Source organism: Chlorocebus sabaeus, chromosome 19 (assembly GCF_047675955.1).
Source record: "Chlorocebus sabaeus isolate Y175 chromosome 19, mChlSab1.0.hap1, whole genome shotgun sequence".
Lineage (NCBI taxonomy): Eukaryota > Metazoa > Chordata > Mammalia > Primates > Cercopithecidae > Chlorocebus > Chlorocebus sabaeus.
The window spans coordinates 18201610-18221023 of record NC_132922.1 but is presented as its reverse complement, the minus strand read 5'-3'; the positions used below and the strand labels follow the sequence as shown (position 1 = coordinate 18221023).

The 19414-nt window shown below is 45.4% G+C and overlaps 1 protein-coding gene across 2 annotated transcripts in view; it reads right to left on the bottom strand.

Moving 5' to 3' along the window:
- SYN3 (synapsin III) overlaps window positions 1-19414 on the bottom strand; it is a 543258-nt gene that overhangs the window by 68667 nt on the left and 455177 nt on the right. For both annotated transcript variants that reach the window (XM_007975579.3, XM_007975580.3), the window contains exon 7: window positions 13520-13582. In XM_007975579.3, coding sequence (XP_007973770.1) covers window positions 13520-13582 — 63 coding nt within the window. The remainder of the gene's footprint in view (window positions 1-13519; window positions 13583-19414) is intronic.

The following is a 19414-nucleotide window of genomic DNA, read 5'->3' as shown; positions in this document are numbered from 1 at the left end:
TTATGCTGAACAGCCTGCAAATCACCTGGACATTTTGTTAAAAATGCAGATTCAGATTTGGCAGGTCTGGAAACAGGTCTGCATTCTCCCCTCTCCTTTTTTTTCTTTTTTTTTTTGAGACCGGGTCTCATTCTGTTGCCCAGACTGGAGTGCAGTGATCACAGCTCACTACAGCCTTGACTTCCCAGGCTCTAGTGATCCCCCTACCTCAGCCTTCCAAGTAGCTGGGACCACAGGCACATGCTACCACAACCAGCTAATTTTTATTTATTTATTTATTTATTTATTTATTTAATTTTTGTAGAGATGGGCTGGGGGTGGGGTGGGTCTCACCATGCTGCTTAGGTTGGTCTTGAACTCCTGGACTCAAGTGATTCTCCCATCTCAGCCTCCTGAAAACTTCTGGGATTACAGGTGTGAGCTACTGTGCCCAGCCTACGTTCTGCATTTTTAAGGGGCTCCCAGGTGGTACGGATGCTGCCAGTACCTCCATAGGGCACACTGAGTAGCAGGGCTGTCAAGGAGCTCAGGACTGTCTGACTTCAGGGCCCATTGTCCAGATCGTCTGAATCGGTGCCCTTGGCTGCTCATTGGAGTTATCTGTTGGAGCGGCCGGGGGCCTCTAGGTCCTTCTCTTCGGCTGTTAGCAGCCTCCTCCATCGACCTGCTGAGTTGTATAACTACCACTCTTTTCTAGGAGTGTCATGATGTGAACAAGACTGAGTAGCATTGGCCCAGTATCACTGGCCCATCACAGTGCCTCCTTCATCTTCCAGCTTCACCCCTGGAGGATGGAGCTATTGGTACGGAGGTCTCTTGGGGCCGAAGACCAAGAGTCAAGCAAGAGATCAGGGTCGGCTACCAGTGTCCTATGGATCTGGAGGCTTAATAGAGGCAGATGTTTGTAGTTTAGAAAGCTACTTCCCCTACCCCAAACACATGGGCACAGACACACACCCCAAAATGTAAAAACCCATGGTCTTCATCATCTCTGGTCTTCCCGGAAAACAAGCCTGCCATGGCCACCTATCAGCAGTGATGCCAGCTTCTCCCCAGTACAGCTATTTCCAAGATTCCAGAGATGCGGCTGGTTTCACTTCCAGGAAGCTTTGCTGGAAGGCTGCCCTGTGCCCCTGACCTCAGTAGGGCAGGGGGCCTCCCCTGGTTGTAGGATCATGCTTCTTATGCCTACTGATGATAAGAACGGGCTGTGCCTGAGCATTTTGGCTAGAGAAGCCCTCAGTAGACGCACAGGCTGTGTTCCAAAAGGCCTGGCAGAACTCTTTGGAGTCTTACCTCCCCTGGCATGGATGCCAGAACCAGTGGAAAGAACGTGTGCATGTGATATGCGGCCCTATGCAAATCATTTCTCCTCTTTAATCTCTGCTTATCTCATCTGTAAAATGAGTATTATTGAAACTGTCCTCACAGGGTTCACAAGAATTACATGCTGGGTCCTGTGCAGAAATACAGGTCTATTAAGCACTCATCAGGCCGCACTTTGGCCCACTTCCTTGTAACTGAGAGTCAGGTAGCACTAGATACTGACCATCTGCATCCTCATTGTTCCTATAGGTAGGATTTCTAACCTTAGAATCATAGGTTTTTGTTTACGAATTGATTTATATCCCCATTGTTCCTATAGCTACAATCAGTGACCATGGACTTCTAAGGCTTTTTGTTTAAGAATTGCTTAAGATGTTCTTCAGATCCTGAATTCCAGCAGGACAGCTAATGCCAACCAGTTTGAAAACACCCACAGAGGAATCGAATCAGCATGAGAATGCGGTTTCTTCATTTCCCTGTCCCATGGCTTTACTCTGCACTCTTTGACCAATCAATAATCCCGACACCTTGGCCCACTCCAAACCCCTTGAAATCTCTGGCTTCAAACTCCCAGGAGGGGTGGACTTGAGGTTTCCTCCTGTTTCCCTGTTTGGCTGCCCTATGATTACTAAAGTCTTTCTTTGCTGCAATCCCTATTGCCTTGGCTTATTGACTTGCTGTGCATCGGGCAAACCAACCGATTACGATTACATCATGATGCAATATCCACCTCAAAGGACTGCTGGGAGCCTCGAAAGTTTACAAATTTGTAAATTGTAGGTGACTGTCTGATGCTGGGGAAAAGCAAGGAGCTTTTGGTGATTGGAGTACAGTAAATTATAATGTTCCCCACCCCACTGGGTGATGTGTGTCCCTCTTCTGTCTGAGGGTCTCCTAAGGAGAAGAATTCTCTGGCCTTTGTTAGATGCAATGTCAGGATGGGCTCAACAGACATCACCAGGGAAACAGAAAAAAGAAAAAAGGAAATCTTAATGCTTTTCAATGTCTGTCAGTTAAAAAAAAAAGTGATATTCTTTGTTTTTCATGGAGGGGGTCCTGTGCATCAGTGTTCATAAGAACAGGCAATTTATTTCTTCCAAACGAGTCTGTTCTTGGGCCTGTGTCCCTCTTGACAAAATGGGGCTTATAGATGGTGCACACTGTCTTTAAAACACAGTGCCAGGGAGTGGTACTCTTTCTTTCTTCTTTTTTTTTAAATCATTCTTTTGAAATGAATGTTCTGGGTCTTGGCCTCAGGCCTGATGTGAGATCAGTTGACCAAAACACAAGAGCAGTTCATATGCAAAAGGTCAGTGCTGGTCTCAAAGGTACTGACATGTTTCTCGGGTGGGGCCTTGTGAAATTCTTTATAAATAAACTCTCCAATTAAGTTGGCTCCTTGCCTTGTACTGGGAAGAGATGATTCCACCAGGGTGTTCTTGCGAGTCCCCGGCAGCAAGTAGAAAAGGGCTGCCAATCTCAGTCCAAATTCTGCTTCCACCACTTACTTGTGACCTTAGGCAGAACGACTCTTGGTACCTCTATAAAACAGGGATCAGAAATACCTCTGGCATGCCTCTGAAGGTTAGAGGAGATGCACAAGGCACTCACTGTGGTGCACGGGCACTTGGGAATTGTTAATATCCTCCTTCTCTGTCCTTATTCATCCATGTAATCTGCTCTGAGTTATCCCAGAGAAGCTGAGACCCAGGGAAGTTAAGAAATTTGCTCAAGGTCACAATGTTGGCAAACGGTAGAGCCAAGCTCAGAACCCCAGCATCAGTTGGTTTTCACCAGCATCAGTCTAAGCCCAAAGCCCATACTCTTGCTTATCTCCCCATCTCCTATTTCTATGAAGCTTTAGACTTTCTAACGCACTTTTACTCACTAGCTGTCCCAAGTGATTGGGTGAGGAAAATCATGAAATAAGGGGAAATTGCATTTATAGGTTCAAGTGACTGGCACGGGTGGTTACTGCTGCTCCTAGGGAGTGTGAGGCTGGCAGGATGACCCAGATTTCCCAAACCTAGGCCAGGGCTCTTTCCAGTGAACCAAGGATGGTGTGTGGATGCAGGAGGTGGCAGAGGAAGATCTCACATAGAGATTTTAGCTTTCAACCCTCGTAAAAAAATGACTTCATGATCCAGATGGTCCTGCCTTCAACAGGTGAACATCAGATTACACAGAAGCATAGGATAACTGTTTCAGTTAGCTCTGCTTATGCCTAGAATCATGGCATTTTAGCTTTCAAAGGCAGGAAACAAATTTAAGGACTCTTTACAAGATGGGCATGTGTGTCTTATATATATACACACACACACACACACGCACACGCACACACACACACATACACACACGCACACACATGCAAATATACACACGCAGTTGATTCTCATTAATGGGCATGTGTGTCTTATATATATATATACACACACACACACACGCACACGCACACACACACACATACACACACGCACACACATGCAAATATACACATGCAGCTGATTCTCATTATTAATGGTAGTTATGCCTTATAAAGTTGTGGCGAACACCCCATAGATCCTAGGAGAAATACAGAGTTAGGTTCCTTTAAGCCTCTGGTCACAATATTTTCATCCAGTGATTAATATATAAACTTGCGTTATACGTGTTTCTGCTAAAAGACATCTTAATATATATTGTTGATTCATTAACATTAAACTCAATGCCAATGGTACTATAACTCATGCCTGAATGAAACTTATCTAACACATGTATTTTTGTCCATAAAGAATATCACTTAGGAAGACCAGACATCACTTCCGCACTATCTTCGAGGGCATTTAAAATGAAAAACAGTGAAATCATCAACAAGAAGCACAAAAATGCATAAATGTGGCATCAAATAGACCGCAAGGACACTTGCTTACGGTTTGAGAGCTGAAACCAGGAGACAGAGTGTTATTTGACTCAAATTTTTCACCACTCTGAGCAGGTCCATGAATGGCCACAAAACTGCTGTGAGATTTCATTTTGGGGCTACAAAGGAATTTTCACAAGTGGATGAACTGGCAAACATGGAGTCTGTGAATGAGGAGGACGGACTGTGTGTATTGCGCTTGTGGAGAGGACAACTTCATTGCAGAGGCTGTGTAAAGGCAGCACAGTGCCTAAAGTCTTCATTAAGGTGTAGGGGACTGATGTATTCCCTCCCGAGGGCCCACTGTGCTCATGAGAAGCAGAGACTAGTTCAGACGCAGTGACTCATGCCTGTAATCCCAGCACTTTGGGAAGCCAAGGCGGGTGGATCACGAGGTCACGAGATCAAGACCATTCTGGCCAACATGGTGAAACCCCATCTCTACTAAAAATATAAAAATTAGCTGGGCATGGTGGCCTGCGTCTGTAGTCCCAGCTGCTCAGAAGGCTGAGGCGGGAGTATTGCTTGAACCCAGGAGGCAGAGGTTGCAGTGAGCCGAGATCGCACCACTATACTCCAGCCTAGGTGACAGAGCAAAACTCTGTCTTAAAAAAAAAAAAAAGAAAAAAAAAAAAAAGAGAGAAGCGGAGAATAAAGGAGGCCAGTGGCCATCAAAAGGGAGTGGCGGGTGGGTGAAAGAGGACATAGGGAGGGAGGTGGGATTGAGAGGGAGGGCAGTGGGTGGTGGGGTGGGGGGTCCCTCGTGGCTTGGCTGGGCCCCAGAACTCCCCTCCCCTGAACACCTCGTGGGTGGGTGCCTCTCCTCTGCTCACTTTTGGCTGGACTTCTGCTGATGTGTGAAACACAGAAAGACTCTCCTCTCTGGCAGTCTCCCAGTTGCAGGGAACCTTTTGATTTCTTAACTGTTCGCCTGGGATCCATTCCTCTATTTGCTCATTTTCTAATACTCCCTCTTCATCACTGTGTTATTGGGCCACCGACTCCCACTCCAAAGGCCAACCATGCCCGGAAAACTCATTAAGTGAGTCAGCCTAAGAGAAGGGATCCGAGTCCAGGTCACTTGGAGCTGATGACAGCGGCGAACCTGGCCAAGTCAGGGTGTGCAAGATGCCGGTGCTGCTGGAAACATCGCATGGAGGAGCGGCCCCCTCATCACCCGGAACAGTCAGGGGTGTCTGCAGAGGTTTCCCAACCTGTCACTCATTATTCTAGGGTCTTCTCTGAAGGACAACAAACCCTGTGCCTGCATGGTGGAGTGTTAGAATACCTGGCACCATGTCACCCCCCCTGAGCTCAGCCAGACTGCCTGAGGGTTGTGCCCCACTCCTCCATTTACTGCTTGTGCCTCAGTTTCCTGATCTGTAAAACAGAAGTTCTAATAATATCCACCTCATAGGGTTGCTATGATGGAAACACTGAGGTAGGAGGCAGGTCTTTACTCTAGACCAGATTGATGACTGGCTGAACCAGGGAAGAGGCAAAAGCACCTTTCCATAAGACATGCCCACCAGTGCCATGCCAGTTTACCCTTGCCAGTAACTTGGAAGTTACTGCCTCTTTCCATGGAATTGACAGATCCACCCCTTTTCTAGAAATTTCTGAATAACCTGCCTCTTAATTTTCATGTAATTAAAAATGGGTATAAATATGACTGGAACACTGCCCCGAGCTCCTTTTCTCAACACACTGCCTGTGGGGTTGCCCTGCTCTGCAGGAGCAGTCACGGAGCTGTAACACTGCTGACTCAATAAAGCTGTTTTCTTCTACCACTGGCTTGCTCTCTTGCTCTTGAATTCTTTCCTGAACAAAGCTAAGAACCTTCCCAGGCTAAGTCCCAGTCGTGGGGCTGCCTGCTCTGCATCAACATGATATTGTGCAATTCCTTCCAATGGACTGCTCATAACATTGGTTAAAACCAGAATCTCATCATTGGAGGATAATGTAAGGGTCACCTCCATGGTGTCTTAATTGGGCTGGTCGTAGGCGACTGATGAGAAGCTGAAGGAAGTTATGGACCCTTTTCTCCCAAAATGTTCATGTCACATCCACACATAAACACACATACAAGTTTGTCTCTATTTCAGAGGGTGCAAACATCTCAGGTGAAGAACCTCACATAATACCTAATCTCTTGAAACTCTCAACAAGTTTCCTAACTCTCTCATCTTTGCTCCAGCTGTCCAGTGATGAGACCCTTTTACCTAAAGGGGCAGTCCAGTAAGACTTGCCTCTGATTGTTAGAAAGTTGCTCTTTCCACAGGACTGGTATCACTGATTGGGTCCCAACTCTGCCCACTAGATGTTATGTAGAATTGGTCTAATCTATCTTCCTGTGACAATCCTCCATGTTTCTGAAGATGTTGGTCACACTGTCTCTAGTTCTTCTGGGGTATATGCCTCATCCATTCACTACTTGGTTCATTCTTCCATACATTAATTTGTCACTATCCCTCTCAAATACCCAAAATTGGTGCAACCCAGAACAACACAATCTTCTGGCTGTGGACTGGCCAGCTAGGTGCAGGGCTCTCATTTTTGTTTTGGGTATCATCTTTCCATTCATATATCCTAAGAGTGAATTATGTTTTTTAAATCTTATTTTGAAATATAGCACAACTATGAAGAAGGGCAAAAACAAAAAACAACAATTCAATGAACTATCACAAAGCAAATACCCACAAAATCACTCCCTAAATCAAGAACTAGAACTTTGCCTACTTCTGCCTCATCTCCATGACTATCCCCTCCCTCCTCTCTAAAGATAACTTCTGTTCTGACTTTTATGGTGACAATCTCTTGCTTTTCTTAGAAGTTTTATCACCTATATATGTATATGAATTAATGCTATAGTTATGTTTTCCTGGTTTTCTAATTTTGTATAAATGGAACTATAGAAATAGGCAATTTTTTGTTTCTGACTTATTTCACTAAATGGTGCATTTGTGAGATTCATTCAAGTTGCTATATGTAGTTGTAGTTCATTAATTTTTATTGCTGAAAATATTCCATTTATATGAATATACTGCAATTGATTTATCTATTCTGTTAAATGGACACATGAATTTTCAGCAATTATAAACAAAGCTAGTATAATCATGTGCATCAGTCACACATTCATGTATTTAGGTTGGCTATACCTGATATAGCTCCTGTGTAATCACCTTTGTAGGCAATATGAAGCTATATTCCAAAGTGGTTGTACAAATTTATGCTTTTACAAAACATTTATACTTTCTGTGTGTGTGTGTTCCAATTGTTCCATGTTCTCACCAACACTTAACATTATTAATCTTTTTAATTCTGGCTATTCTCGTGGCTATAAAGTGGCAACTCATTGTGGTTTTAATTTGCATTTCCCTGATGACTAATAAAGTTGAGCCTATTTTCATCTATTTATTTGGCATTTGTTGATTAGAGCTTTTGGCAACCCAGTCCTCATCTGAGTCATACTAAACTTGTAGCCAAGTGAAATAAAGTCTCTGACATATGATGCTATTTAGTCGTATCTCCCCTACTGACTTAGGTTGGATTTTGGGTCCCCAGAGCAGGTCTGAACATTCTTAATGACGACAGGTCATATTTCTGGTGTGCCCACTTGTTCCAGGAACTGAGCTACGTGCTTGACGTACATAATGTCTCTTAATCCTCACAACCAGCTTATGAAGCTCATACTATTACTACGTTCATTTTACATAAGAAGAAACTAAAGTGGGGGAGGCAACTTATCTAAGGTCTCACAACTATTAGGTGGTGTGACCTAGATTCAAATAAACACCCTTAGCCGCTATAATAACAATCTGTTTCCAAAGATGGAGACATATGGCTGCATTTAAAAAAAACTTTAAAAATTGCTAAAAACTGAATAATAAGGCGAACAGGTCATTGTCAAAAGGAGAAAACAGTTCCAAAGTATGACAAAGCATTAATGTTCTTCAAATGCGAGATGTTCTTACAAATTAATAAAAGGACAACCATCTCAACAGAAAATGGCCAAAGGTTTCTTGAGTCAGATAAATCTGGGAATTTCTGCTTACTTTTCCATATTCTTGTACCCCCACAATGTATATGACAAAATTTATGACTCTAAGAAGTCCTGCACTAAAAGCTTACTTTAATGCAGAGTTTTCCAAACCTATATGACAAAAATATATTTTGGCATCCTGAGTAATTATAATTCTTCAGAACATGCTTTGAAACATGTTGAACTCTGTTGTCACCACGGCTTCCTCTGGTTTCTAGTCTGGTAAAATCTCCAAAAAAGGAAATGAAGTTAGTTTTGTCCAATGTTTCTCAATCTTGATACTCCAGTAGTCCCTTCTTATCTGTGGTTTCGGTTACCCACGGTCAACTGCGGTCCAAATACATTAAATGGAACATTCCAGAAATAAACAATTCCGACGTTTTAAAGTGCGCACCATCCTGAGTAGCGTGATGAAATCTTGTACCACCCAGCTCCATTCTGCCTGGGACATGAATCATCGCTGTGTCCGGCACGTCCGTGCTGTATATGCCACCCACCCGTTAGGCACGTAGGAGCCATCTCAGTTACCGGATCCATTGTCACGGAATGTTCAAGTAACTGTTATTTTACTTCATAGTGGCCCCAAAGTTCAAGAGCACTGTGCCTAGTTTATAAATTAAACTTTATCATAGGCATGTAGAGGAATAAACAGGATATTCAGAACTATCTGTGGTTTCAGGAATCCACTGGGGGTCTTGGAATGTATCGCCAGCAGATAAGTGGGATCGACTGTATTGACATTTTGGGGCAGTACCATTCTTTGTTGTGGGAAGCTGTCTTATGTACTGTGAATGTTTACAGCACCCCTGGCTTCTACCTGGTAGATATCAGTACTACACCCTCACCATCCCCAAGTTCTAACAAATAAAATTTCCTCCAGACACGTCCAAATGCCTCCCGCCCGGGAGCAGATCATTTTTCTCTCAACCGCTTGTCTAACCTGACTGACTTCTAAGGAACTTATGGTAGCCCCATGAATATGGACCACTGTCTAAGCACTCCCAGAATGGCATGAGAGTTTCACTATATTTTGATTTCTGTTTCTCATGATGTCCACTATTTTTTTTTATTTTAATACAAGAGGGTAATTGTTCCATCTCTTGTCTTCTAGTCTTTTTTGTTTGTTAGGATTTCTTAAATCTCCAGGCACACCCAACCGCAAGCAGTTTCCCTGATGCCAGGTTTCCTCTTTCTAGTTGAGTTTTCTCCTTTCCTGGGCATGTTCTTAATCACCAGCACCAATGAAGGCCATGCACTTGTCTTTCTAAATCAAGCCTCAATTCTCCTAGGATGCCTTTTCCATCTAGGTTGAATTAAGTTCTTTCCTCTAAGCCTCATACCCTCTGCACAGCCTTCTACCAGGCCCCAACAACACATTATGCATATTTATGCGACTATCTCTCCAATTCCTTGAGGACAGGGACTGGGTCCTATTGATTTTCTGATTCTCAGCATAGAGTAGGCGCCACAAGTATAAAAGAACAATAGTATAGTTTGGGATAGGCCAGCAATTCCATCCATGGGGGCCTGGGTAGATTTCAAGCAACACTGAGCTCATTGACAGCCTCCTTACCAACTTTCTTCTAGGAATGTTCTCTTTGCTTGTCTCCAGGAGGACAATCGTCACTCTCGAGAGATGGTAAATGTACCACAGGAGGTACCAGCTTTGTTTTTCTCTCTCTCAGCTATGAACATGACATCATTTGCTTCGTCAACTTGGTCTAGACTGCTCCTGCAAGTTTTCTCATTCCAAACATAAGGAGAAAAGCTCTTTTCCCTTGATCTCAGCATTTTTGCAAACCTCAGTTTATTCTGGTCTGTGTCATTTTTTTTTTAATCCTTGGAGTGCCCCCTCCTTTCCGTGTTTTGGGAGGCCCTTCTGGACCTGAGTTTCTCATCTCTTTAAGTATTTCCTTCTTTTTATGTCATTTGGGGATTATTTTAAGCTTTAGGCACAGAGTTTAATTCTTGGGAATGCTTTGACTTTACCAGAGCTGTCCAAGATGGTGGCAGTGGGTGGAGAGAAAGATACAGGTCAGAGAAACATTAACAAGGGGCAATTGACAAGACGTGGAGACCATTTGGATATGGAGGAGGGGGAGATGACTCCCAGATTTCTGTTTTGAGGCAACCGAATGACTGGTGGTTCCTGCTGCAGAGATGGAGGTCACAGGAGGAAGCAGAGGAGGAAGAGGAGGAGAAGGAGGGAGGCGAGGGTGTCTGGGAAGATGCTGAGCCTGGTCTGGGATGTTTAGAGTCTGAGGTTTCCATGGGAGACAAAATAGAGACATAGGGGAGATAACTGGATATAAGAGCCTAATGCTCTGGGGAGGAAAAAGGCAGCTCGGGAGTCTGTTGGCATGCAGATGGCAGCTGAAGCTGAGGTAGTTGACAAGAGCACTCAGGGATGGTGTGCAGATGGAATAGCCATGGTTAGGGATGACGCAAGAAGAAAACTTCTTGAAGGAGATGAAGAAGGAGTGGCCAGAGACAGAAAGGAGGAAAGCCAGAAAAGGAGCATGCACCAGAGGCCACTATAAAGAGAGTTTGGGACAGAAGGATGGCCAGCCACATTAAATGATAGAGAGGGGGATTCCAATAAGGACAGAAAAGTGCCCACTGAATTAGCAACAGAGGACCACTGGAGACCACTGAGAGGACAGCTTTAGTGGAGTGAAGGGGGTTGGAGCCATATGCAGGGGTGGAAGAGGGAGTGGGAGGCGAGGAAATTGGGCAGACATAGCATGATGGCTAAAGAGAGGTTCGTTCATTCATCCACCCAAGCAAGAAGTAGGACAGGGGGGCTCCTGTGTACCGGGTGCCACTCAGGGCCCTGGGATGCAGCAGTGGAAAAACAGGCAGAACATCCTGCCCTCAAGTTGTGCACTTTCTAGAGAGATATATTCTGAAGGGAGGACTCTTTTTAAAAGGTAGTTATTAGAATTATCGTTTGACTGATGAGGGAAACAGGAGAAGTTAGATGGTAACTCGCTCAAGTTTATGCAGATGTCCAAGCTGTGGGCCATGCCCTGACCTGCCGGATCCATTTCCCCCCCTTTTTTTTTTCTTTTTTTTTTTGAGATGGAGTTTCACCCTTGTTGCTCAGGCTGGAGTGCAATGAATGGCATGATCTCGGCTCACCACAACCTCCGCCTCCCGGGTTCGAGAGATTCTCCTGCTGCAGCTTCCCGAGTAGCTGGGATTACAGGCATGTGCCAACATGCCTGGCTAATTTTTGCATTTTTAGTAGAGACAGGGTTTTTCCATGTTGGTCAGGCTGGTCTCTAACTCCTGACATCAGGTGATCCGCCCTCTTTGGCCTCCCAAAGTTCTGGGATTACGGGCGTGAGCCACCATGCCCGGCTGACCCATTCCTTTTTAGACTGCCTGAAGGGAATGGAGTTTAGGCATACAGAAAGCATAACAGGGTGGGGACAACTATAGGTGTGAGATGAAGAATTATTCATGTCTGGGTGGGCCTATTCAAAGCAAGGTGTCTACTTGGCCCCACATTGTTTAGCTCCAGCTGTACTTTATCTAGGATCCACTGTGTTAGGCATTGTGTCTGGGCTCAAGTCCCCTCCAATGTGAGTGACAGGTACTGAGATCTACATGTTCCCACTTGCTTCTGAGCCAGAGGTTTGAGATGCAAACTGTGGGAGACCTAGTGCCCCCTTTCCTGTGGGACTCTGATGCATATGGTTTGACTGGGGCTAAACCATCTCCACATCCCATTGTTGAGGCCAAGCACATTGATCCAAACAAGGTTCCATGGGATTAGATATAGAGGTGCTGGACAAAAAGAGGGTCTTTATCCTTTAGAGATTGTGAGCTTAGGGACCAGGTTGGGTAGCTCACAGCCATTTAGACCATCTGAAGAAAACGCCAAGTAGAGATGAACAGAACCAAGAGATAAAGAGGGAGATCAGGCTCTATTTCATTTGAACTCCTGGATCCAGCTCTGCTCGAATCTACCAAGAACTATCTCAGACATCCTAATATCTTGAACGTTTTGGCACTTGCAACTGAAACAGTCTGACCAATACAGTTCGCCAGGATGTTATGTGTGACTGTGTGAAATATAGTATATTATTGACTTTTGCAGTTAACTGACTCTGGGGGCTTCTTCCATGGAGCCAGATGTGTTTGTCATTTTCTAGGTGTCAGTCCTACAGTGATTGATATGGTTTGGATTTGGCTTCCCACGCAAATCTCATGTCAAATTATAATCCCCATTGTTGGAAGAGGGGCCTGTTGGGAGGTGATTAGATCATGGGGGCGGATTTTCCCCTTGCTGTTCTTGTAACAGTGAGTTCTTATGAGATCTGGTTGTTCAAAAGTGTGTAGCACTTTTAAACAGTGTGTGACCGGGTGTGGTAGCTTAGGCCTGTAATCCCAACACTTTGGGAGGCCATGACAGGTGGATCACTTGAGGTCAGGAGTTTGAGACCAACCTGGCCAACATGGTGAAACCCAGTCTCTACTAAAAATACAAAAATTAGCCGGGCGTGGTGGCACGCACCTGTAGTCCCAGCTACTCGGGAGGCTGAGGCATGAGAATCACTTTAACCTGGTAGGTGGAGGTTGCAGTGAGCCGAGATCAAGCTACTGCACTCCAGCCTGGGTGACAGAGTGAGGCTCTGTCTCAAAAACAAAATAAAATGTGTAGCACCTCCCCCTTCTCTCTCTTCCTTCGGCTCCAGCCGTGTAAGACAGGCCTGCTTCCCTTTTACCTTCTGCCACAATTGTAAGTTTCCTGAGGCCTCCCCAGCCATGCTTCCTGTACAGCCTGTGAAACCATGAGCCAATTAAACCTCTTTTCTTTAAAATTACCCAGTTTCAGGTATTTCTTTATAGCAGAGTGAGAACAGACTAATACAGTAATAAAGAGGTAAGTAAGACACGGGCTTACAACAAGGCTGTGGAGATGACGGCAGCAAGCCCTCACAAAAGAATTACAGTCAATAAAATGCTCTACATCCCTTTCTCGAGTCGCAATCATAGAGAATGATTAGTTAGCAATTCCAGGTAGGGTTTGGCAAGGATGGACCGAACTGGAGAGATGTTCTGTGCACCAGGAGCTCTGAGGAAGGTGGGCTGGGAGGGGAGGGAGATGTACTGTGGATTCTTTTTAACACTCTGTTCTGGGTGCCTGTGCTAAGGGGTTGATGGGGGACAGAGGGAGAGAGGAACAGGTAGTCTGGGGAATCTCTAGGTGTGTCCACTGTGAGTAGAAGGGCTGTTTCTCATACCTTTCCCATTCCAGCGTGGGCATGTCCCAGCTTGACCACCACCGGGAAATGTGGGGCTGTGACCTGAAAGAGACAAGAAGAAGTCACTCTTAGCATCTCAGAGCATTGCCACCAAGGCTCTGGGTGCTGTTTGTTCCACAGAAAGATCCATTCATCTGATATGGTCGGAAATCCCCATAAGAATGCTTTGACAGATGGTCACCCTGCCATGGACCAGACACTCTCAGTGTCAGCGCTTTTGGCTTCCAAAGGAAGCTCTGAGCTCTTAAGACCAGCTTGTCTGGGGCACCCACCAAGCTGCAGAGACAAGGGAGCAGGACAAACCGACTGGTTTCCAATCTTGGCTTTACTGCTATGCAACTTCAGGCAAGTCACTGCACTGACCCGTGCCTCTGTTTCCTCATTTGTTAAATGAAGATCATAATAACAGTATCCCATGGGGTTGCTGTGAGGATTGAGTTATTACATGTGTGGCACTCAGTGAATGGCAGCTTAATGATTCCTAGCATAGTCCTGTCTTACATTATTCTTTTTTTTTTTTTTTTGAGATGAAGTCTTGCTCTTGTTGCCCAGGCTGGAGTGCAATGGTGCGATCTCGGCTCACTGCAACCTCCGCCTCCAGGGTTTAAGCGATTCACCTGCCTCAGCCTCCCAAGTAACTTGGATTACAGGTACCTGCCATCATGCCCGGCTAATTTTTGTATTTTTAGTAGAGATGTGGTTTTACCATGTTGGCCAGGCTGGTCTCGAACTCCTGACCTCAAGCGTTTCACCCGCCTTGGCCTCCCAAAGTGCTGGGATTACAGGCGTGAGTTACTGCACCAGGCCCATTATTCTTTCAAATAACACTTCAACCACCTGAAAACTTTCACTACTTCCCCTAAGTCTCCCTAGCAGCCACCATACGAGGCTGCTTAATAGTAGTGGCCATGCCTGCCTCTGGCACAAGCATTTATTGACTGCACCACATAGGCTCCGTGATGAGCAACTGCTCTGCGTCACCTCCCTTAGGGAGCCACACTTGAGGACAGCATCCTTGCCTGGTGGGTTCCCTGCTGCACCCCCAGCTCCTAGAACACGGCCTGATCCAGGGAAGGTGCTCGATACTGAATCTGTCCTTCAATCAGGCCTCTTAGCAAGACCTAGGAGGCGTGCACGCTTCTCCCTCCGACACAAGTGAGACAGTTGGGCTGGGAGGATTGTGTACCTCCCACAGCCACCATCACTTAACCAGAGAGCCAGGAAGCCAGGACTCAGGTATGAGCTTTGCTTTCCCCCTTTCATGTTGTTCATGCATTTTTTTAGAGTGTTTTCTCAGTTTCTAGAAGCACATTTTGCATTGCTTGAGGCCAAAGGTTATCCCTCCTAGTTATGTACTAATAACATCACTTCCTTCCAAGTGGACCATTCCTAGCCGGGGCCATCCTGACCCCCTCTCCTTGGCTGTCCGTGGACGGCACTGTCTGTCCTCTTACACTGTGGGCACCGAAGGAACCCAGCCTTGCCCTCTTGATGTCTCCTGCCTGGTCTGTCCTGTAGTAGCTGCTGAGCCTCTGCAGAAGGCCGCCCGTGCATCACGAAGCCATTCTGTAGCCCTCATCTCATTTTACCCCCACACTGGCCTCATGAGGCAACCAGGGAAAGTATCTTAATCACCATTTTACAGATAAGAAAATCGAGACTCAAGTCAGTTGCTGGAAAGGGGTGGAGCTGGGACTTGAACTTGGGTATGTCAGACTCCCATTTGGTGTGAACAGTCCCCTTTTAACGTCTAGCACAAGAGTGGCCTGTAGTAGACTTTAAATAATTTTTTTTTTTTTTCGAGACAGAGTCTCACTCTGTCACCCAGGCTGAAGTGCAGTGGCATGATCTTGGCCCACTGCAATCTCTGCCTCCTGGGTTCAAGCAATTCTCCTGTCTCAGCCTCCCGATTAGTAGGAATTACAGGCATGCGCCACCATGTCTGGCTAATTTTTGTATTTTTAGTAGAGACGGGGTTTCGCCATGTTGGTCAGGCTGATCTTGAACTCCTGACAGGTGATCTGCCTGCCTCAGCCTCCCAAAGGGCTGGGATTCCAGCCCCAGAAGTCACTGTGCCCGGCCATAATTTTTTTTTCTTGATTTCAGGCTAAAACTTACCATACCCTGGTGTCTATGGTCAATACATACATGTTAAAAAAAACAGCAGCATTTGATTTTGATTCCAAAAGCAGTAAGTACTCACTATAAAAACTTTGGAAAATAGTCCCAGCTACTCGGGAGGCTGAGGCAGGAGAATGGCATGAACCCGGGAGGCGGAGCCTACAGTGAGCTGAGATGGCGCCACTGCACTCTAGCCTGGGAGAGACAGCGAGACTCCGTCTCAAAAAAAAAAAAAAAAAAAAAAACCCTTTGGAAAATAAGATAAGATTAATTGAAAGAACCTCATCAATTACCTTATTGATTGATACAGATATCAATTACCTTAAGTATAAAGAAGTCAATAAAAATCATCCTCAGACTTCTAACAGTTTTGGTTTATTATCTGCTGCTCTTTAAAAAAAAATCTATATTTAAGTTTCCCTTGATTTGTTCTGTTTTTACAAAATTGGGAGTATAGTGGATATCCAATCTTGTTTCCTTCTCTTTCCACTTAATATTATGTGATGAGAATACTCCTGGTGGTTATTACTTGTTAGCTTAATAATAATTATGAAATATTTCACATATCAAAAAAGCCTTAAACAGCAATACTATGGACATCAGCTTGCTTAAGAAATAAAAGATTGCCTAGACAGTTAAAACCCCTGATTTACTTCTGTTTTTTGAGACGGAGTCTCGTTTTGTCACCCAGGCTGGAGTGCAGTGGGGCGATCTCAGCTCACTGCCAGCTCCGCCTCCCGGGTTCACGCCATTCTCCTGCCTCAGCCTCCTGAGTAGCTGGGACTACAGGTGCCCGTCACCATGCCGGGCTAATTTTTTGTATTTTTAGTGGAGACGAGGTTTCACCGTGTTAGCCAGGATGGTCTCAATCTCCTGACCTCGTGATCCACCTGCCTCGGCCTCCCAAAGTGCTGGGATTACAGGCGTGAGCCACTGCGCCCAGCCACCCTGATGTACTTCTTTCTGATCACCCTCTCATACCACCCATCCCAGAGGTAACCATCATATAAATTCCATGTTTATTATTTTCTTGCATTTATTTGTAATTCTACTAGTACATATGATTCCCAAGCAATATATATTAGACAATTTTAAACCTTCTATAAGGTTGGGTGCAGTGGTGCATGCCTGTAATGCCAGCACTTTGGGAGGCTGAGGTGGGAGGATTACTTGAGACAAAGAGTTCAAGACCAGTCTGGGCAACACAGTGAGACTCCCATCTCTACAAAAAATGAAAACCAATTAGCCAAGCATGACGGTACACACTTGTAGTTCCAGCTACTAGGGAAGCTGAGACAGGAGAATGACTTCAGCCCAGAAGTTGGAGGCTGCGGTGAGCTATGACTGTGCCACTGCACTCCAGCCTGGGTGACAGAGTGAGACCCTGTCTCAAAAACAAACAAACAAACAAACAAAAAAACCAACTCACAAACCTTTATACAAGTGGTATAAGAAATACTCTTGGCCGGGCGTGGTGGCTCATGCCTGTAATCCCAGCACTTTGGGAGGCTGAGGCAGGCAGATCACAAGGTCAGGAGGTCGAGACCATCCTGGCTAACACGGTGAAACCTCATCTCTACTAATAAAGTACAAAAGATTAGCTGGGTGTGGTGGTGGGCACCTGTAGTCCCAGCTACTCGGGAGGCTGAGGCAGCAGAATAGTGTGAACCTGGCAGGCGGAGCTTGCAGTGAGCTGAGATCTGAGATTGCACCACTGCACTCCAGCCTGGGCGACAGAGCGAGACCCCATCTCAAAAAAAAAAAAAAAAAAAATACTCTTATACAACTTTTTTGTGCACATGTTTGTAAGATTCATGTACACTGATATGTATAACTCTGATTCATCTTCATTGCTGCATAGTATTCCATTTCATGATTACATTACCATTTCTTGTTGATGAACATTCAGGTGGTTTCTATTTTTCCAGTTATAAACAATATTACTACAAACATTTTTTTTTTTTTTTCACCAAAGGACTTTTGTTACCTGGCTGAATCATCACACCCAGCCAACCTATGCAGACCTTAGGCACCTCCAGCAGTCCAGGGACTGCCTGGATCACTAAGGGAGCTTCACTTTCATCTCATTTTAAGGTGGAGCTTGAGGTGAGGGGAAATGGGTTTTCTCTCTCTTCCCTTCTGTCCCCTCAAGTCTGATCATATGCTACCTTGGTGAGAACTGGAAAGGGCATGGTTGCGGGAGTGCCAGCAGCTCTGCCATTTACTCCCTGTTTCATCTCAGATTAGATATTTAACCTCTCTGAGCCTCAGTTTTCTAATCTGCAAAATGGGGATGATCACGTCTAACTCACAGGACTTTTTGGGCAAGAAGAAATAAGGAATGTAAAACTGCTTAGCATCAAATGGTGCTGAAACCTAAAGTGTAAAGTAGAAGGGAGGGGAGGAAGGAATTGACTCTGGCTTTGTGGGGGTCAGGGGAGAGGTAAAGGAAGACTAGATGATTAAGGAAGGAGAGAGAAGGCTCTGGCCTGGCAGCATCTGCTGACAACGGAGGGAATGAAATGAAATCAAACAAAGGAAAACCAGGAGATCACACCAGAGCACAGAGTCAGAGGGTGACAATAGGTTGACGCTTTCAATGTGAAAGAACCTGATCAATTACCTTATGGAACCCTCGTGCTACGGTGTTGTGGTAGGTGAAATTCTAGGAATAGCCTCGAAGGTATCACCCTGTGACCACTGGTGCCTGTGAGTGTGATGAGACTGTCATATCATGTTATGTTATATGGCACAGGAGACCTTAAAATAAGGATGGGCCTCATCTGATCACACGAGCCTTGGAAAGCAAATAGCTTTCTCAGGCCGCTGGCAGAAGAGGAAGTCAGAGTGGTTGAAATCATGTAAAAGACTCAGTATATCATTGCTGCTTTGAGATGAATGGGGACCATGTGTTCAGGCGTGTGGACCGTCTGCAGGAGCTGAAGGTGGCCCCTGGCTGAGAGCCAGTAGGAAAATGGGGACCTCACATCCATGGTCACAAAAACCAGAATCCTTCCAGTGATAAGAATGACCTTGGAGGAGAATCGAGCTCCAGAGGAGAATGCATCCTGATTTCAGCCTTGTGGGAGCCTGAGCAGAGAAGCCCATTGTGCCATCCGGACTTCCGACCTACAGGACTGTGAGATGATAAGGCGGGAGGGGGAGGGGAGCGATTCTTTTAATCTGCTAAGTTTGCAGTGATTTATTAGGGCAGCAATAGAAAACAAATACACATGTCTTTATAGAAACCAAAGCCCAAAGAGGGACGAGATTGTTTTTCAAGGCACACGAAGGCAGAACCGGAAGTCAAGTTTATGTGTCTTGACTCTCTGTCAAGCACTCTCTCTATCAAGGCACACTTTTCTGGGAATCACATGCATATCTGAGGTGTAACAAATGCTTCCCCCTCATGATAGTTGTCAATAAAATAATATCAAATCAATTCTGTGGGCACGACTGAATGAGAACTATGTGACTTGTTCTGTTCTTGTGCTGGTTGGGGCACACCGAAGGTTGAGACAAGATTTCTGCCCTCAGAGGGTTTACTATCTGCTTGGACCCATGGGCTGTACAATGAAAGACCAGAGTGAGGCAGCATGGCAGGAAGGCGTGGGGGTAGGTTGCGGTCATGTGCAAGTCTCCAGAGCAGAAGTCCCAACATTTTTGGCACCAGGAACCAGTGTGTCCCCATGCCCGGCTAATTTTTGTATTTTCAGTAGAGACAGGGTTTCACCGTGTTGGCCAGGCTGGTCT